Source organism: Leptonotus elevatus, chromosome 11 (genome assembly GCF_054856555.1).
Source record: "Leptonotus elevatus isolate MCC_2025b chromosome 11, RoL_Lele_1.0, whole genome shotgun sequence".
Classification (NCBI taxonomy): Eukaryota; Metazoa; Chordata; class Actinopteri; order Syngnathiformes; family Syngnathidae; genus Leptonotus; species Leptonotus elevatus.
In genome coordinates this window covers 5,816,662-5,838,204 of record NC_141249.1, presented here as the reverse complement: position 1 = coordinate 5,838,204, position 21,543 = coordinate 5,816,662, and the positions used below count along the sequence as shown (strand labels likewise).

The 21,543-nt window shown below is 37.1% G+C and overlaps 1 protein-coding gene across 5 annotated transcripts in view; it reads left to right on the top strand.

Annotated features, from left to right (window-relative positions):
- Positions 1–21,543, top strand: part of sgip1a (SH3GL interacting endocytic adaptor 1a) — a 54,095-nt gene that overhangs the window by 15,328 nt on the left and 17,224 nt on the right. For 3 of the 5 annotated variants that reach the window (XM_086089085.1, XM_086089086.1, XM_086089088.1), the window contains 14 exons: positions 5,164–5,227; positions 5,749–5,773; positions 5,923–5,943; positions 6,278–6,340; positions 6,474–6,537; positions 7,015–7,187; positions 14,072–14,083; positions 15,820–15,841; positions 15,930–16,005; positions 16,225–16,310; positions 16,943–17,023; positions 18,494–18,568; positions 19,961–20,719; positions 20,866–20,987. In XM_086089085.1, the coding sequence (XP_085945211.1) occupies positions 5,164–5,227; positions 5,749–5,773; positions 5,923–5,943; positions 6,278–6,340; positions 6,474–6,537; positions 7,015–7,187; positions 14,072–14,083; positions 15,820–15,841; positions 15,930–16,005; positions 16,225–16,310; positions 16,943–17,023; positions 18,494–18,568; positions 19,961–20,719; positions 20,866–20,987 (1,643 nt within the window). The remainder of the gene's footprint in view (positions 1–5,163; positions 5,228–5,748; positions 5,774–5,922; positions 5,944–6,277; positions 6,341–6,473; positions 6,538–7,014; positions 7,188–14,071; positions 14,084–15,819; positions 15,842–15,929; positions 16,006–16,224; positions 16,311–16,942; positions 17,024–18,493; positions 18,569–19,960; positions 20,720–20,865; positions 20,988–21,543) is intronic. The other 2 variants (XM_086089087.1, XM_086089089.1) reach the window with 2 other exon arrangements.

Sequence of the window (21,543 nt, the reverse complement as noted above, 5' to 3'; positions counted from 1 at the left end):
GCGGATCCATGTACGTACGTTTTGACTGTGCGGGAGTAGAGCAGTTAGCAATTTTACGTGGCCAAGACTTTCATTCAGACCATTAATAAAATCTTGATACAGAGCTTAGAGTGTAGTTTCGACGCATCGCTCTGGCAACATTTACAATTTTCACAATTACCATAGAACTTCCTGAATGATGCTCCTGTTCAAAGACAAAGCACAGCACTTCCAGTAGCAGAAGTAGGTGGCTAAAGCAATCGATACACAGTAACTTACTTACACTAATTAACATCACTTAAAACACTCTATTAATGCATCTGGTGCAACAAGTAATAGTTAATGCTAACAAGGCACTTAAAGCAGGGTCACACATTAGTCAGTATGGTACTGTGTTGGGCTGCCACATAACAGGTAACCATAACTCCATTGCTTTTTTTTTTACCCAATTTTTTTTTAGCTTAATCTACTTAAGATAAAATAAGACATTTTACTGCACTGTGCACATTTTTATGCATGCTAGGTTAACAGTCGCTCCCGTAAGGAATGGGTTGACCAATATATAATCTAAGATTATTTTAAGAGGCGAGACGCCGCGAGAGAGAGTGCACGCTTCACTATTTCATCCACAGGTATACATGAAATTATAGATAAAGTATTGTTGTAAATCACAATATTATTTATACAGTAAAAACTGAATTTGTATGGTTTGACGGCAGCATGGCATCAGGCTGGGTCTTGCTAGCTTTAACCTGGTTATGTATTTCTTTGTAAGTGAAAGCTCATGCGCATATTGATTGGCTGTTACATCTGTGACATTGAGAATGTTTTTCAATCTACAGCCAAAACTGTTTAAATACTTGAGTGGAGTGCATAGTTTACAAGATCGTTTTGGAGAACATCTTAACCACTTTTGCACATGTTTCTAGTTTTATTATGGAAGTAAGGTGTAATTAGTGTTTCAAAGGCGGCTGTTTTGTTGTTGTTGTTGTTATTTTAAAACAAGTGTGCCAACCCCTTCCCAGAGGCCAATTATCAGTTTAATAACATACTCTACTCTTCTGGTAATGTTCATTCTGTGGCTTTTTTTCCTTATTTTTTTGGGTCAATTTTATAATTTACCGGTACTCTAAAATGGGGGAAGAGATGAGATTACCAAAGTGTAACAGCAAACATGTATATTTAAGGTTTGAAGTATAGTTCAATGTCTTCCTTAATTCATCTTCTATTTTAGAATCAAATTACAGCTTCTCAACAAGACACTGTTAAATTACATTAGTACTTTTGCCTGCATCCTTCTGAGCGGAAGTAATTATGTCATTATACAAGGTGTACACAACTCTCTGTTAAATTGCGCGACATTGATTTACAGGACCACTGCAGTGTGGTCACATGCTATTTCACATGAACTTTTATGCTGTGAGATTTACAATTTACAGTACATTTACTCTGAGATGTGTACATATGTTCTTTGCATGTACAAATGTCAGAATATTTATTATTTTATGGATCAGTCTTCCTCTCATAAACGCTCACCCCAAAACATATAAATAGGTTCTATTTTAAATATTACCATGCTCCCAAAGACGTATTTATGTTTTTTAAATGTTTTTTTTTTTAATGCTAGAGCATACAGAAGGCATTGATGCAGCCTCTGAACTGAAAAGAATGGTTGAAGCAATGGTAGTTATTACAAAAATCGGCCAGCAGGTGGCAGCAGAGTATAAGAGATCAACCAGGACAGATTTGTGAATAATGATGAAACATAGCTATATTCTAATGCTAATTGCTGCAAAACAGACACAGATAGAAATGTACCCTTTTCCTGATGAAAGAAGAAAGACTAATCTTTCTTTTGGTAGGTTCCATGTTTTTATAGCAATAGAACACAATATTATGTGGGCCTTGCAAAATCAGTCAAAATCCAGTAAAACAGCCGGGGGTGAAGGGGCTTGCTTCAGTGAAAATGACTGGGCGTGAATGAGTTTATGGACATAAACTCAAAAATATTGAGGCAATCATTTTTATATTTTCTGTGATTGATATAGACATCAATAAAGATGTCCATATGAATTTTGGTGACGTCTGATAACAGTTTTCTGACAGTCTGCGTCGCACCTCTGCGGTCAGGACTCTAAGCTCACATTATATATACTGTATATAAAAAACAAACAAACAGAAAGGGACAGAGCAAAATGACATTAGGTTAAGTAGGCAGTTTTAAACAGGTGTGCTTTGAGTTGTGATTTGAAGTGAGTGAAGCAGTCTCTTCCTGCCATTGTGTTCATTGGTGTTCCTGGCGCAATGCCAGCATTATACTTATTTATACTTTGCTGTGTGTGTCAATCAGGGAGAAAACAGGTGCAAACTGTGCTCAGCTCTCAAACACTGTGTGTTTGCACTGGTGTTCCCTTATCACAATATCCTTTGTTAATAGGACGTTAATACGGGGCAAACTGCAGGTGCAAATTAAGTGCAATTAATGAACTATCAGCGGGCACAATTTATTCTTTGTGGATTCAGCCTTATGTGTGATATATTAAAAGTGTAGTTTATTTGTCTCTACATATGGACAGTTGCATTTGACTAATCAGTGACAAGTCTTTACTGCATGCACCGATTAACTTGTGGTGTACTTGACTGCAAGACAGATCAAGAACAGTGTGACTTTGGCGTTGTGTTACTTTGTGTGTGTGTGTATGTGTGTATGCTGGTGTGTGTTACAGTTTGATCAGTGTGAGGTAGCATTAGGTTCCTTCCATGCAGTAGACAGTGTATGTGCATGCGTGCAGTTGAAACAGTGCATGAGGAGGGATAGGCTGGTCAGCTGGTGTTAGGTCATTGTCAGTTGACGGCGAGGAAGAATGCAAGTCAAAGTAGTAAAGAAGAGATGGAGGGTGACAACTGGGCTTTCATCTGGGGTAAGACATTGACGTCAATTCATCTTAATGGCAGTGCTGATCATCCAAAATATGCTGAGATTTTAGTCAAAAAGCTGACACAATGTTATTTTGTATTCCACTCATTGTGTGAAAGTAAAATGGAACACAGAGAAAGTAGGCAAATATAATCTGTTGAAATGACACTTTTAAAGTAGAATTGTATTTGTAAAATGTGACTATTCTGTGCTGAGGGGCAGTTTTAATTGTGCGGTGCTGTTTTTGTCAGCTAAAAATACTCTATTAAACCATGGAATAGAGAGTATGAGTGGTGCAAATTTTCAGCCCTCAAACTATATCTTTATCTTAATGTTTGACTACATCTTAATATCTAAGTACAGTGTAGGTCAGCATATTTGTGTAGATCCTATATGAATACTGTTTAGTAGGGCTGAACAATTAATCAAATTCAAATGTACATTGCAGTGTACAGTAGTATACTGTGGTTTTCAAATAGCAAAAGTGCAATTTGGAAGAAGTGGCTCAGCCCTGGACCACCGACACTTGAGGACTGGCGCAAAATTGTGGGCCTGATATATGATATGGAACTACTATCACATAGGTTAAGGTTGGAAGAAGTCATTTGCCATGAAAATTTTTGAAAATTGACATTGTTCACTCAATGACAAGAAATGGACAAGCAGACTACATCACTGAACTAATTGAACTTTGTTAAAGATTTAGGATGATTCCAGTACCCCAGTTATTTTTGTTTTTTTGTTTTATGACTTTTCATGTTTGAAAATTGCAGAGAGAAAAAAAAGAGAGAAAAAAGAAGTGCAATTTGGGGGGGAAAAAACATCTGCTTCCTTTCTGTTGATCCATAGGCTTTATTTTATACAGGGTTTTTCCTGGCTCAAACTGAGGCAGAGGTGTTGTCATCCTGACTATGATGGGTGACTACCAATACCACGTATTGGTATCAGTGCCAATTCCAGTCTTATTTTAAGCTATCGATACTCACGGCGGTAACCGATACCATTATCAGCTACCCTCTTGCGGCCGTTTTACGATCAGGGACAAGAAATTAGAAATTATATGAATACAAAGTTGCCATTAACATCATGCAATTTTAAGGAAAAATAATATATTGGGATATATAGATCTTTCTTTAAAATCATCTGTCATTTATAGGTGGGGAATTTTATTTACTAGTGGTATCGATATTTGGTATCACTAGCGGTGACTATTCAAGAGTTGCATATCAGTCGGGGAAAAAAGTGGTATCGAACATCCCTAATCCATGCGCCATGACGTGCATTTATTCTGTAAATTCAACTGACTCGCTTTCATTTTTTACAGGCAACATATAATAATTCCATTAATAAGAATAATAGTTCCAATAAGAATTACTATTATCATGTTAAAGCATTCATTCATTATCAGTCACTCAGGCTGGAGGTGGCGAGCAAATAAGGTCGCCACCTCTGAATTTTGTACTCAGGAAAAACCCTGTTATATATGCCATCTATTTATACTGCATTTATTTATTTATTTATTTATGTTTTGTCTGGATAAGTTCAGTTTTTTTTGCCTTATTGTTGTAATCTGATTCAATTTACTGACTTATGTTTTTGTTACACTTGTTGAATAGAATTTTGTGAAGTTGTCATTACCTTTATTTTAGCATAAGCCTAATTTATAAGACCAAATAATTGATGTGTAATAAATCCTTTTTTTTTTGTACAGCACAAATTAATTTATTGCTTGTGTTTGTAAAAAAAAAAATACAAGGGAATTGGACTTTGAAAAAACAATCGCATATTAAATTTCGATTGCAATGTAGAAGGGAGAAAAAGATCACAATTATTTTTTTTTTCATAATTGTTCAGCCCTTCTGTTTCCATAATGTAATGTGTTTGCAAGGGTGTGTTTTTTTTTTATAGTGGTATGGGCGTTTTAAAAAGTGAGATCCTATGGATTTGTATTCACATTCTACTTAAAAAAACAATGTGGCACTTTTGAAGTTTTGAAGCTATATTTTAAATGTTTTGTTTTCCTTAATGTACATCTGTTGTTATTCACCTCCTAAAGCCATCTAAATCTGTTTATTACGTAAAATCTCGGAATACGAATTGATTTTCTAACAACCTTGAACATCACAAGGCTCTGTACGTCTGACATCTGACCATGAACACATGCTTTATATAGTTCTGAGAAAGTGTTTGCTTTTAGTGGAGTAAAAAGTATCAATAATACCAATTAAAAAACATCAATTTTAGTGATGCCTCTTTCTCCTTCTCAGGACTGAAAAAACGTACCAGGAAGGCCTTCGGGATACGGAAGAAAGAGAAAGACAATGACTCAACGTAAGTTATCTTCCTTTCATTACAGGTTGTACTTAATGATCTTAAACCAGTTAAATGAACCAAAACATTTTTATACAGCCCCAGTATTATAAACGCAGTATTTTGATTAGTATTGCATTTGTGGAAGTTAAGAAGTGAAATCCAGCTATTTTTTCTCAGGGGGCCGTTTTACCACTTGCTGTCGACTGAAAATGACATCACAGTAGCTCAGAACTCAAGTAACCACCAATCATGGCTCACTTGTTTTCTAAAGCTGAGCCGTGATTGGTTGTTACCGAGCAACTGTGATGCCATTTTCAGCTGAAGCTATTTACTTGCATAATGTGTGCATTTTTTTTGTCTTTCAAAAAGGATTTAAACAACACTTTATATACACTGCTTCTTTTTTTTTTGCTTTCAATTTTTAGAAGAAATAGTTTGTCTTTCTGTTATATGTTATATGACTTTAATGTCATTCAAAATGTGTTTGAGACAGATATAAGCTAAGTTTTCTTTCTCCTCTCATCTTTCATTTCATACAGGGGGTCCCCAGACAGAGAGGGGGGTGTAAGTACACACTAAAGTACATTTATCATGTTTTTGGGGGGGGGGGAAATTGTGGTTAAAGCTTGATGTAGTATTTTTTTTTCTTTTTTCTTTGTAGTTACTTGAGTTGTTAAAATACGTAAATTTTCTTTGTGCTTTTTACTTGCCAGGAACCCCAAGAGGTTGAATCGGTACTGAATACAGTGAAGTTCTAGTCCTCAAAGTAGACTAGCCTGTAGAGTAGAGCAGTATGGATGTTTTAGTTCCAAGTATCTTGTCCATTAGAAGACTGAGGTAGCAAATACCACTCATTGTTAGTATTGCTGGTGTTGTTGTTAATCAGAATCTCAGAAATCACTATCACCAAGATAAGGTTTATGAATACACAAAACAAACAAAATAAACCAATTAGTTTTCACCTAGATATTACTGAAGCAATGTAAGCACTTGTCAAATATTATCACAGGAAATGCTTGTAACTTGATTGTCTGATGAGGCCTGTGTTTCACTATCATCTCTTTTCAGTCTCAGAGAAAGACCAATGGAGCCCCAAATGGATTCTATGGAGAAATTGACTGGGAAAGATATGTAAGAACCCATTTGACACACGGGGACATAATGTATTGCCAGATTAACTTAAAGTACTCAAAGTGTCAGTTATATAATTTATATCTCCCTATAGAAACTTAATGGAGTTTTACATTGATTGATTGTGTTTCAGAATTCTCCTGAGGTGGATGAAGAGGGTTATAGCATCAGACCTGAAGATGAGGCAGACCAGCCGAATATCCTCAAATGCTTGATAAATCTTATTGCACTGTGGATCAACAACCTTACCTCCTTTTTATTCTCAAATGTGTCTATTTGGGTTTGAAACACTTTAAGGGCTAAAATGCAACAATTTATACGACATTTAGAGAGACTTGTTTTATGTCGTCACCCGTTTTTCAATGCTTAACATTCAAAAAGTAAAGAGCAACATTTTCTACACACATGAGCATCACAATCCCTTCATGAGAAAAATTATTTTTGACACATTTTTACTGTCACGTATACCCTAACAGATCAGTTTTCTACTAATTACTCTGCTTTACTTCTCATTTGAAAAAAAACATTGTGAAGATAAACACATTTCATTAAGAATGCGGATCTCAAATTGGCAAATTTAGAAGAGGATCACATGATTGCTTTTCTAGTTTTGTTAGTTGAACAATTACAGTATGTGAACATTTGAACACTTTTCCTTGACATTTATCTCCCACGTTGCCCCAAGTCCCATTTCTTCTCTTCTGATGAGTCGGAAGGAGAGGAAGACCACAGGAAAAAGTTCAAAATTAAGATTAAGCCCCTCCCATCGAATCAAGTCGTGGCAGTGCCCTCAGTTGAAGAGCTCAAAGCCTCCATAGGCAACATTGCTTTATCCCCTACGCCTCTGGTGAGTAACTTGGCTGACGTTTTTGATTCTTATAAACACTGTGCTGCAATCTTAATGAGCATGTGCAAGTTTCTCCTGGTTTTTCACATCTGCATCCTCTTTTATACTGCTCTGTTGTGCTAGGCACGGGCAACTGGTGGCCGCAATGTGGCCTGAACACTTGCTCAGTGTGGCCCGCGGGGCGAGAAATACAGTGTAAATTAGGTCCAACTTGTAACAAATCACAGACAGCAAGAATCAAATCGTAGATAGTGGGTAAAAAGATGGCAAGGTAATCAGCTGCCACCCACAGCTGGTGAGCAAGCTGGGAAGAAGTTGTCCTCTCTATGGTGTGGCGTCATTGTGTGTCAGCTGGGTGGGGGGGGTGGGGGGTGGCGGGGGGGGGTGTTCTACTCCCAATGTAGCATGTTATAAAATTTAGCTGGCGGAGTGAGTAAAAGTTAGATGTTTGATATTCACTCTTACGGTCCACAAATATTCGAGGGTGAGATATTTAAATGGTAAATGGTAGGACAAATCAACATACAACAAACAAAATGTTATTATTTTTGTTTTATTTTGAATGCTTTAGTAGTTGCAAATGTTAAACCACTGCTTACTACAGCTGAAAATGTCATCTTATCTGTCATTGTGGAGAAACAACAAATGTGCAACTACTTTTGTCCCTTAACTCATTCACTCCCAGCCATTTTCACAGAAGCAATCCCCTTAGCTCCCAAATGTTTGACTGGATTTTGACAGATTTTGCAAGGCCCACAGAATATTGTGTTCTATTGCTATAAAAACATGGAACCTGCCAATAGAAAGATTAGAGTCTATTCTTTCATCAAAAAAGTATATTTCTATCTGTTTCCGTTTTGCAGCAATTAGCATTACAATATAGCTAAGTTTTATCATTATTCACAAATCTGTTTAGAATTGTGAGTAATTTAGGTTTTTTTCAACATGGCCCTGGTTGATCTATTTTTGCTCTGCTGCCACCTGCTGGCCGTTTGTATAATAACTGCCATTTCTTCAAACGTTCTTTGCAGTTGAGAGGCTGCATCAAAGCCTTCTGAATGCTCTAGCATAAAACTAACAAACCCATAAACGTATAAATACGTCTTTGGGACACTTAAAACATTAAAAATAGAATGTATTTATACGTTTTGGGGAGCAAATGAGTTAAATATCTCCTGTTTTTCCACAATGACAGATATTAAATTTGTAAGCTGTAGTCATTGTTAATTATTACAGAATAAGAAAAGGTTTTTTTTGTAGATTTTTGGTGAATATTATTGTCTATTTCTGAATATTTTTGCACTCAGTATGGAAATAAGGGACTCCTGCTAATGTAAATCATGCAAATTGTTAGATCTGTAAATATTATATAAGACAAACAATAATATTCAGGAGTCTGTCACTTGTAGACAGTCCTTTTCTTTTTCTAATATGAATTTTTTATTTTATTTTTTAGAAATGTTTGCAGTGTTTCAGAAATTCTTAAATTGGTGTGACTTTGTTGTCATTCTTTGTGTGCATTCTTTGGTCCATTTCCATTGTAGTAGGGTTTCCCGCTTGGTGCGGCTCATTCGGTCAAGAGTGAACACAGTAATCAATTATTGGTGCAGAAAGGGCGGCAAAACAAACTAAGTTGTGGTGAGAAAGCAAACAGAAAGTCATCTCATCCTACTGGCGAGTAAGCAGAGCAGGTCTTCAGGAATGCGGTTAGCATGCCATCTTATTGCTGCAAGGTTCCTTTGACCCAAAGAAATGTGAAGGATAGACTGTCCAGATAAAAACAATTATAAAAGTCAATCCAATTTGTTGAAGAGCAAACCTTTTTCCACGACAAGGTACATTAATTTTTTTCCTTTTCTTACATCAACTAATCTGTTTGAATTCTAGAATAAAATGCCAATCCTTAGTTCCGAAATAAGTTAAGAGTTTTTCCTTTTCTGCTAAATATTGTGGTCTTAATTTAGTTGTGGGGTCTTCACAAATTTGGTAAAGTTCCCAGTAACCTCAGCATTCTCCCATTTATGTAGCATCTGTCACACAAAACACTTGCGCCACAACAACACCCATCTGGTGATGACACGTTGCCAAAACAGCACAGTGCAAAAATAGCGCTTAGTTAATGAGGGACAAAATTAGCAGTACGACTACGAATTCAGAAGTAAGAACCGGTAGTTTGGGTAACCACGCTGAATAATTCAGTTAGGAAAGTGGACACATAGAACCTGTGTGTCATTCAGCTGTTTAAGGTTGCCAGTAGTCACACGAGCTCTGTATGGGTGTCAATAATTAATGTGGGCCTTCGGGTTCAACTAAGCAGCTATGCTGAACTGATCAGGTGTAAAAGACACACTTTAAGGCAACTTGTATGATATCTGAGGGGCTACTGTATACAGTCGTGATTAAAAGTTTACATTCACTTGTAAAGAACATAATGTCATGGCGCTCTTTCTTTAGCATTGTCCACATGTTCTCAATGGGGGTTTAATGAGTCAGGACTTTGGGAAGGCCATTCTAAAACTTTAATTCTAGCTTGATTTAGCCATTCCATTACCACTTTTGATGTGTGTTTGGGTCATTGGGTTGTTGGAACACCAAGCAGTGCCCAAAACCCAAACTTTGAGCTGATGATTTTTGAAAGAAGTTAATCCTCCTCCTTCATTATCCCATTTACTCTGTGTAAAGCACAAATTTTATGGGCAGCAAAACAGCCCCACAGCATAAGACTAAAACCGCCATGCTTGATGGTAGGCATGGTGTTGTTGGGGTTAAGGCATCACCTTTTCTCCTTCAAACTGATTGCTGGGCATTGTGGCCAAACAGCTCAATTTTTGTTTTGTCTGACCACAGAACTTTCCTCCAGAAGGTCTTATATTTGTCCATATGATCAGCAGCAACCTTCAGTCGAGCCTTAAAGTGCTGCTTTTGGAGCAAGAGCTTCCTTCTTGCACTGCAGCCTTCCAGTCCATTGCGATGCAAAACACGCTTGACTGTGGACACTGACAGCTGCATTCCAGCAGCTTCTAATTCTTGGCAGATCTGCTTTTGGTGGTTCTCGGTCGACTCTTCACCCTCCTGACCAATTTTCTCTCAGCAGCAGGTGATAGCTTGCATTTTCTTCCTGATCATGGCAGTGATAAAGAGTACCATGCACTTTATACTTGCAAACAATTGCTTGCATTTTTGGTGGCGGGACCTGCCGCTGCTTTGAAATGGCTCCTAGCAACATTCCTCACTTCTTCAAGTCAATAGATTTGCGTTTTCAGATCCGTTTTGACACCGTTGAGTACCTTTTGACTGCCCATGGTTGCATTTGTGGGCAGTGGTATCCAATGAGCCCTGTTTCAATGGCCTCAGAAAAGTTGCACTCAAAATTACACACAAGAAGTTAAGAGGCAATGGTATGAAGCTCATTTCATTGACAAAGTCATCAACATATGCCAATTCATGTTGCTGTATGCATATTTTTGATCCAGCAGATTTGGTCACTTTTCTGTGACCCCAAATAAAGTCATAAAAGAACAAAATTTCATGAATGTTTTTTGTGACAATAAAGTATGCGTTCCAATTACTCTATCAGGGAAAAATCTGAGATATAGAAATAACCGTAAGCTCGGGAAAAACCTTGACATTATGTTATTTACAAGTGTATGTAAACTTTTGATCACGACTGAATGTTGGGCTCAGGTGTTGCTACATTTTTGTCTTTTAAATTAGCACATTTCCATGTACAAAGAAAGGACAATACAGTTTAAATGGACACTCCCAAGATATAACTGTAATCCAATAAGGTTCAATAAAATACATTTCTTAATTAATGTCTGCCTTTTCAAGATAATAATCCTCAATTGTTACCTGTAGTTATTTTCTTGTATATAATAAGGTCACAAAGATACTAGAAAAAAAAAGATAATGATACCATCACCCCCATAAAACCACTAACCCTATTATTAAATGTTTTTAGATCTGGAATCTAAATCACTAGCGTTGAATTTTAGTACCATCAAAACATTCAATGGATACTTTTCATCTTAAAAAAACCCACAAGAAAAATCAACATTCAATTTAACATCCAGCTGCAAATTCAACATTCAATTCAACATTCAGCTGCAAAGTCAATATTTAGCTACAAATTTGGCTGCAACGTATTACTTTCCAAAGCAATCAATGAAGCAGTCATCCAACCTCAACCAGCCAAAGTAGACTGCCAATAACGGCTCATCTGTTTTCTCGGTTTGGTCATATGACGTTCGCCAGGTGAGCCCTCAGGCACTGTGATGTGATTTTCAGTCAACAGCAAGTGGCAAAATGGCCGCCCCCTGAGATGAGTAAAAACTGGTTAACTTTTAATAATAATAATAATAATAATAATAATAACAATATATGGTTGTTTGTCTGTGTGTGCCCTGGATTGGCTGGCAACCAGTTCGGGGTGTACCCCGCCTACTGCCCGAAGCCAGGTGGGATAGGCTCCAGCACCCCCGCAACCCTAGTGAGGAATAAGCGTTTAAGAAAATGGATGGATAGATGGATAATAATAATAAATTATTTGTAACGCACTTTACATCTACAAGAGATCTCAAAGTGCTACAATAATAAAAATGTTCAGACAAGAAAATCTAAGTAAAAGTCACATACACACATCAAACAAGTTTATAAAATAAAATGTATTTTTAAAAGAAAGCTTTTAAGTCAATTTTTATTTTTATTTTTTCTGCTTAATTCATATTCCACAAACGCAATATTCATAAAAATATCATGTTTAGACTAAATTATTGTAAAGAAATTGTTTGGACTTGACTGAAAAATGTCAAATTTGATTAAAAAGAAGCTGAGAGAAGAATTAATCTGATGCTGCCTCTTAACAGGAAATATTTACTTTTCACATTTAAATAACTTGATATTACATTCTATTTTTTACACTTGAGTTTATATCACAATAGGTAGCATTACTGTGAAGGGTTTAAATTTACTGTATATCATAATATGAATTTTCAGCCATATTGCTCAGCCCTCCATTTGAAGCAAAAATATGAAAAACAATTTACCTATAATTTATGTATGATGAACATGTAAATTTCAAAACATGTTTGTTTTAAAACAATACAATATATTTTTTACATACATTATTACACATTTATATATGCATGACAAAAGAAGTATTAGGCTTTATTGAGCCATTTAAAAAAAATGGAAACGACTTTCTCCCTCACAAAGTCTCTTTTAAATCTTTACATTGAGTAATAGCTTTTAATGTTTGGATGGTATGATATGATGTAAGTTTCTGTCATACAGTATTTGTAAATGTTAAAATGCACCCATTAAATATTGCCCTGAAGCTTGATTTGAGGGTGTCAAATCAAATCGAAATTGCAGTTTCTCTCAGAAAAAAATCTTAATCTCTCAATCTTTTCCTGAAATTGTTCAGCCCTACTGTTATTCAGGGATGGATGGCTGTTGACATTGCAGTTGAATATTGACTTCAATGTGATGAAAAGTGCACATTGAATTTTAATGCAAATAAAATTCCAAGTTAATAATTCAGATTCACAATCCGAGGGCACAGTCATGCTTGCATACATATTGCTGTGGACTGAAAGCATTTTTTTATGATAATAAGCTTTGTGTAATGCGTTCTCTATTGCACATTCTCTTTCTTTTTTATTGTTGATGACATTTTATGCAGTTGCTCTTTGTATACAAACACCTTGATTTGCCTTGACCTTATCAATACGGAATACTGCAATTCACTCCTATTCCGTTTGCTTCCTAATTTCTCTTCTATCTCCCCTTCTTTTGTCGCCTCTAATATGCTTTATAGGAGAGTTCGGTAAGCCTTTGCTTTGCATGCTGCATGTTAAAAAAAGTTGTTCATAAATTATTTTGCCACCATAAAATACTTTTTTTTTCAAATTAATTAAAGGCCAATTATCAGGCCAATGTTTTGATTGTATATATTAAGAAGGTTATGGTTTTGTTGTTTACCACCACTTATTGAAAATGCAAACATGCATGTTTTCACAAATACTTTGAGTGCAAGTCGGCATTTGTACTGACTTTTAAATGGCATTTACATTCGTGAGCTCAATTTAAAGTCCAACTATTACACTACACGTTATTTCTCTATACAAATTGAAGCAAACACTTTTGAGATATGAACTGGGCTATACAGTTCTAATGATAACCATCAGTGAGAAAAACAAAAAGGTCATGGTGTCATCACTTCCTGTTTACATTGTGAAAACGACAGTGATTGGTTATGAGAAATGGAGTTGTGCTGTGTCCAGCTCCACAGCAGCCAATGAAATGAATCATTTCCACCATGGCCCTCCCCATGTTGCATCACTGTAATCGCTCATGGCTCACTGCACAACTAGAGCAGCACGAGAGGGAGACCTGGAGAGAGAGAAAAATGGCGTGACGCAGGGAGATTGGCGAGATTTCAATGTAAATTAAAGAGATGAAGGCAGTAGAGAGCGTAATAGAGAGAAAAATATTATTAGATGACAAGAACAGTGTAGATAAGCACATTAAAATATACACAGGAGAAAGTGTTGCAAATTGCTGTCACTATTATGTCCCTTCACCAACAACCTTGAAACATTTTTCCATGTTGCAGTATTGTTGGAGGTAAATGCACACAAAAACATAAAAATCAGGTATTTTAGTTATCGCTTAATACTGCACTGACCTTTTCTAAAACAAAATCCTGGAGCATTGAAGCTACAATCTTGTTATTTCTTATTTCTTTCATCCTCACCCCCCACACGTGAGCCACGTTAGCATATTGCTGCAGCTGTCTTCCTCTGATTCACGTGATGTCTGTGTTACTGATTTGTTACTCTCTGACCAGGTATCTCTTCTCTCTTCCTTTTTGCTGGTCACAGAGACGTAGCCCGGTAAGTGTCATTTGCCTCCATCTCTCCTTTGTCAAGCTATACAGTACATCACATGGCTCCACTTGCGCTTGAATAAATACAAGAGAATATGCATAGATGGGTTCAGTGGCTAAAGTGATGCATTGAAACACTTGCAGTAAAAAATCATGGATAGATTGTAGATTCTTACGGTCACGTATATGTGCTTGTGTTCTTGTTTTCCATCATGAACGGCTTCATGCTTGCTCCCCATACTGGGAAAAAAAACATTTCAATACCAACAGCTGGACTCTTTGATGTCTTACTTCAGTCACTACCCATCGTGTCTTCTCATATCCTCTGGTCTGCTCCCTGGCTTTCCACTCTCACTCATTCTCCTCATGTGCCCTTTCAGCCCCCCTTGCTCTGCCCATGGGGATTTCATACATGCATGCACATGTAAACATGACTGTTTAAGAGCACAGCTGCAATATTATTTCTATGTTGCCTCTCCAACAGAAGTAAATTTTATTTTCCCGCCGTTTCAATTCCTGTCTTTTCAGTCGTCGTTTTGCTCTAAGCAAGCAATGAAAGGCTTCCAATATTGCCACCTTCTGCCCCATATCACTGCTCAAGAGCAATTTGAATGAATATACAACTACTGTATTACTTTAAAGATAAACTATGCTATTATTTTTGTAATCAATAAAAATTGTGTGCTATAATTTGTTCAGGATCTGTAGTTTAGTCGGTCGGGTTAGGTAGATACATAATTACTTAATTCTTACACATATTTTTATACTCAGTGATCTTTGCTTTGTGATTTCGTCTTTAAGTTTACATATAATATATGACTGTAAAATATTAGAAAGGAATTATCTGCTATTAATTTGAGCAGGGGTGTCCAAACTTATTTGAGGGCCGCATACAGAAGAATGGAAGATACACTTTAAAATACTTCAAATGTATTTATTAAACACGCTAAAATCAACCAAGAAAGCAATTATACATTGTTTTCTAGCTAATTTGATTAACTGCTATAGAGCTATCTGTTAGTGGTTAATAAGAGGCAAATAGTTAAGGAGTTTTTTAGATTGTGGGGTGGCCAAAGACCCTGTATCACACTCAACTAGATCTGAACAGCAGCCAAAGCCCATATCCACATTCAGAACAAAAACAACAGCAAACCGTAGTAAAATTACCATTTTTAAAACAGTTCATTGAAGACCATTATTGTGATATCTTCATAAATCAGACCTTGACACAAAGCATGAAGTGGAAGAAACTATTTTGCTTTGAAAATTGAATTATCTTTATTCACCACAGTGTTTTGAAACGAAGTTAGTTGGAAATACTTTATTTGTATCTTTGCACGTTTAGAAAAGCCTCTGCTCTCTTCTTATTTTTAACTAGCCCTACGGGCCATGTCAAATGTCATTTGTAGTATATGCCGCGGGTCGGTGAAATGTGAATGGCAGTGGCCCGCAAATGGCCCCCAAACCGCAGTTTGGACACCACTGTTATAGACCCTAATGTGGCATGTCAGTAATTGTCCCTTTTTGTACAGCTGTTTGATAGTATTGGTTTATTCCTTGACTATATATGTTTGCACTTAGTGAGCAGGGTCTTCCCTTTTGGAACATTACGATTTTTTTTAGCACCGGTGCAATTTTGTGAGGCAAAAATTACATTTTGTGGTTGTATATTATGGTATATTTGATGACATATTAGGGTTTTGTACTCTTGGGTTTTTAAACTTCATTTTATTGTTGTTTTAGGGGTTGAAAAGGAACACTTCCAGTAAGTATCAGTTTCTCAGCTTACTTTTACAAAACTGGTAGAATGTTTTGCAAGACTTGCATATATATTGCACAAATGTTATACCCAGGTGAAGATATTGTCAGACCAAGACGTGTGGTTCCCACTGTGGCCCCCACACCTGCTCTTGCGCCACCAGCTCCCAGGTATGTACATTGCTTTTCTCCCACAAGGTTTTTATGACATTGTGGTTGTATGCAGCATCAGCCCCCAACCTTTTTTGTTCCACAGACTAGTTTCATGCAAAGCTGATGTTGCAAGCACAGTGTGATCATTGTCAGTTACAATATATATTGTGAATGATAGGATGACATGAATTGTATTTGGATGTTACTCATTATGATGTTATTTTTATTCCCCTGCAGCAGCCAGCAGACACCAGCCTCCGAAGAGACTACAAATTTGTTTGGGCCTTCTTTGGAAACGGCATTTGGAGAACAGAAAATAGAAGGTAATTTCATCTGATTTTTTTTTAATTATGTCGTTTTATTTCTATTGACTTTTTTGACTCCAGTGATGCATTTTTTTACTGATCCAACCAAGTATGTGTGCATGTGTAAAAAAAATTCCAAATGATACAGTATAATACCTACAGTATTAAGTGTCTAAAGTCTCTCGAGATCTCTGCTTCCCTCCCTATTGTCACAAATAGTGGAATGTCCCTATGTCACTATGTCTTTGCTGTGGTCACAATTTAAAGTGGCACTCAGGGACCTTGTTATTTGCACAGTGTAGCTTGTTTATATGCAGAGTTTGTTGTCAGCTGCTCTTATTCAATCCTGTTGGATTTATTGATGCAGACTGCAGGGGAGCTTTTAGCTATTGCGTAACTCCTACATTTCATGTATTTATTCAGGAAATAAATTAGATTTATGTGTGGGACAATGCTCTGTCATTATCAAATACTAATAACGTGGACTCATACTGTCTTCTTTGTGCGGATTAATAAGCATTTAGAACTTGAAACAATGGTCAAACATTGAACTGTCATGATTTATAGCGTTTGTGCACATAATGAATCTGTATTATATCTGAGAGTTTTTAACTCTCGTGTTTTGGTGTTCTGTCTCCTCCTGAACTAAGTGGTTCTGTCTGAGTCTGATGTGTGGGGGGCTTCTGTGTCAGAGCCTGAGTCCTCTTTGACAAGACCCTTCCCCACAGGAAGTAAGTTTAGAATTTGCTGCTAATTTTGCCATGCCTGATCATCTCCCTGGCGATGTACACGCGTGCATCAAGTCATCTAACAACAAGCCCCCTCATCTACTAAAACAAGAATACTGGCTATAACGTTTTCTAGAAGTGAACCTTTTCATTTCATCACAGAAAGACAAATGATGGTTGAAGCATTTTCTTTCCTGTACCGTTCTATGGACATTTTGAGGACTCACCTTTCTTGTTGTCTTCCTTGTGCTTTAGCATGGTGGTTAATTGATGTGCTGTTGCATGGTTAATGATTCCTGGGCCATCTTTTGTCCTTTAGGTTATGTCCACGTATAACACGTATAACATTACAAATGTTTATTTCAAAATTTTATTCAGACCTGTAGAGATTTTCAAAAGGTTCGGAGGCTGTCAAGTGCATGCCAAAGCCAGCCTGCCAATAGGCAACAAATGCTTGAAGAAAAGTCATTTCCAGAGAAAGCACAATTAAGAGTTAATACTTCTGTTGAACTCCAAATGATTCAACTCCAGTTTTAAATTACATTTATTAGCAAAAGTTGAAACTTTGCTTGAAATTGGCCACTTCCTTTAAATAATACTCACAATAATTGTGTTGAAGTTGTTTATTGTGTTCTTGTCTTGTTGGGTCAGCGTAACTAACTACTGTGAGTTTATAACATTTCCTAATGAATGTAATTTGCAAAGGTGACTAAATAGTTAAGAAAATTATCATAAAAAAATCAAAATCAAAATTCCAATGAAGTTGCGATGTTGTGTACAGTGTTCCCTCGTTGTCCGCTGGGGTTAGGTTCCAAAAAATACCCACAATAAATGAAATCCGCAAAGTAGTTAGCTTTATGTTTTACATTTTTATGATACAATTATAACTGTTTTCAGGTTCTAAAACCCCTCACCACACACTTTTCTCTTGAGGCATTTACATTTTCTTACATTTCCCTCTTGTTCAAACCTTCATAAATAAATAAAAATAGGTACATTACTGTAAAAAAAAATGCATGCAAAATTGCACTATAAATAATCCGCCAAACAGTGAGGCCGCAAAAGGTGAACTACGTTTTAGCGAGGGAACACTGTTGCGTAAATAAAAGCAGAATCCAATGATTTGCAAATTCTTTTCAATTTATTTTCCATTGAACACATGACTAAGAAAATATATTTAGTTCAACAAGTCTTGATAGGCTACACAAAATGTTGATAACCTAAATGAACCAAAAACCAAATGGTGATTCATTCATTCATTCATTTGTTCATTCATTCATTCATTTGTTCATTCATTCATTCCTTCATTCATGTAGTGGACATTACCTAATTTATTGTGGGTGTTGTTTACTCTTCATTTTTGGGGGGAAAGTTTAGAATAGAAAATCTGATCACATGCTCACATCATCCAAATTGACATAGTACCATTTTTGGGAGAGTCTCTGTTAATTGTTTCACTGGCAATATCTGCAGGTCCACCACCACTTCCACCCAAGAATGTCCCAACATCTCCTCTGACAACTGAACCTGCCTCCACAGATGACACTGGTAACACATTTTAGTGTTTAATTCTCACCATTACATCAAGATTTTTTTCTCTCACTAGTCTTGTTCAATGTGTGCTGATAAAATGTATTTATCTTGTCATTAACGCGAGATCTTACCCGGGAAGCGTATCAGGGACTGCTTTAATGCGGATTGTGTTTTAATGTTTCACTTTTTAAACAGGAATCAGGAATTTTGAACTGAATTCACTTTTAGTTACCTCAATTGACAGCAAGTTGGGTTTCATAAACATTCAATTATTAAAACTATTTTTAGTAAGTAATGCTTAGGATTTTATTTTTTAATCAAGAAATAATGTGTTTTTCCATTTCTTTAAAAGCATTTTTGTAAAACTGGGAGAGATAAAAATCCTGGAAAACAATACCAATTTACAACGCCGTATTAGGGCCACATATAAATATATATATCTTTTTTAGAGTGGGGGTAATATTCCAAGAAAAAAACCTCACAAAACCACTTTATAAAAGAACAAATTTGCGGGGGGAAACTCGCAAATTTGCCACTTTTGTAAAGTGCCAAATTTGCAAGAAAAAAGTATTATATAGTTATAGTAAGCTATAAACTTATTATATATTAAATATTGACCCCACCCTCTAAAAACTATATATTTATATGTGGCCCTAATACGCCGTAATATTTTTTAGTATTAAAGTAGCACTACGGAACTTTTCAACATTAATAAAATATTTTCATAACTCTTCTGATGAAACATCGACTTAAAACTAGTTGAATGGTACCTTTGCCATGGCCTGAGGGGTTTGTATCATTTTTACTGGCACTAAGCAACTTTGAGGAGGATGGTAGGAACACTGCCACACAACAAACGGTGCGGACTGCTTTATGGCATACGTCGCTGCCCCCTTTACACATTTGTTACAAAGACGAAAGTCAATTTGAATGTTGACGCACTGATAAAAGGACAATCAAGGATCAACATTGGCCCTGCTTTCACTTGCTGGCGTGAGCTAAAAAACGACGTAATGCGCTTGTCCTCATGGGAAACGTGGTCTTCCTTCAGGCATAACATTACCGTTTTTGTCAATATGGCGCCGCCATAATCAACATAAACGGAAAGTTCCTTAGTGTTGCTTTAAAGATATAATTTCAGTGAAAGACCATCTGGATATTAGTGTTCAAACTATTATGGAAAGATGGAAAATGGGTGTTTATCAAAAGTGTTATTTTAGTGCAGCTGTGGCACACATTTGGTGGTCATTGAATAAATTGTATGTACTGTAGTATATATTTTTTTTCCATTATCTTCTTGCTCCATTGTGTATCAGGGATGCTTAATCCTCCTGTGTCAACTCGCTAATCACCTCTTCAAACAGTCTGTTATTAAATAGCGGTTGTCTGTCTCCGATTTATCGACAGAAGCTGAGAACTCAACAAGAAAGACATCCATAGCTGACTTGGATAACCTATTTGGACCGGAGGAGGCTCCTCCTGTAAATGAGGATACAAGTGACACGTGGGTGTGCTTCAGTGAGCAGTCTCATGACCGGCCACCTCTACCAAAGGAGCCTGCACCTCCTCTTCCATTTTCCCCACCTCCAGAGGAAGCAGCACCTCCATTACCAGCCACCCTGCCTCCCCCTGAATCTCCTGCTCCCCCTTTACCTGTATCACCACCTCCTGCAGAAGACACAGCACCACATCTCCCTAAACCTCCTTCTCCAAAAGAAATTCAGATTTCTCCTCTCGCAAGTACGCCGCCACCATCAGAGGAGCCGTCAGCGCCAGCTGTCCCCTTAGGGCCTTCTACACCCGAGGACCGAAATCCGCTCTCGCCTACCACTTCGTCACTCCCTTCACCCAAGGAGCTTGCATCTCCTCCAACTTCAACACATTCACCTATTGATTCACCAGCCAGCATCCCAACAGCTCCCAAAGCACGCACGCCTCCATCAGTGACTACGCCTGACAAGGAAACAGCAACGTGCTCCATTCCACCAATCCAGACAAAGAATACAGATGAAAATCGACCCAAAGAGGATGAAGGTGAAGTTGTCACTTCACCCAAAGATGCAAGCCAGGGGAACCGAACTACACCTCCACCACCGCCTCCCCCAACGTACCGGGCGGTGGTCTCATCACCAGGTCCAACATCAGGGACGGCTGGAACGAAAAGTGGTAAGTTGATGAAGATCACTCATTCAATACCCGACAATGTAGATTGTAGATTCTGTCTCCAAAATGTTGCTATCGTGTTTCCAAAACAGTGAATTGGAAATGTTATGGTTTTGTCTTTATCATTCATCAAACACATTTTTTTATAGGTTCCTCCTCTCCAGTGCGGCCTTCCACTCCTTCAACTGTCAACTCCGCTCCACCTCCTCCTCCACCCCGTCCCCCTTCACGACCCAAACTTCCACCAGGAAAACCAAGTGTAGGAGATACTGTAAGTACAGTAAAGTGTACTGTAAGTAGTAATGTTATTTTATACCACAGCAAGTGTTAACTCGAGGCATATTGGTGAAATCCGTTTTATGAATGTGTTTAGGCATCTAAAGCACATCTTGCATGGGATTGGTGAGACCCACTACCATATTTTTTGGACTATACATCATCATGGAGTATAAGTTGTACATCAAAACATAATTAAAAACACATAGGCCTAAGTCAATCTGAAGTATGAGTAAAGTTTTAATCTTTAATTTAAAATTTTGGGGAGAAAATTGTATTTACTTCATAAACTCGACCCCAAAATCCCCGTTCTCTAATCATGGGTGCATTCGGAAATACACTCCAAATGAAAACTTTTTTCAAAGTTTTTCTTTGTAATTTAAAATGGCTTACCTTAGCTAAAATCCCACGTCATATTGTGGCCAAAGGCCATCCTGATCGGTTATGGCGCCTTTTAGTGCTGTAAGAAATCCTTGTTGAGGCGGCCGCCACATGCTAACGTCAGCAGTAACAGTTATCACCTTGACCACTGTTGTTGTTCTTCTTCTTCT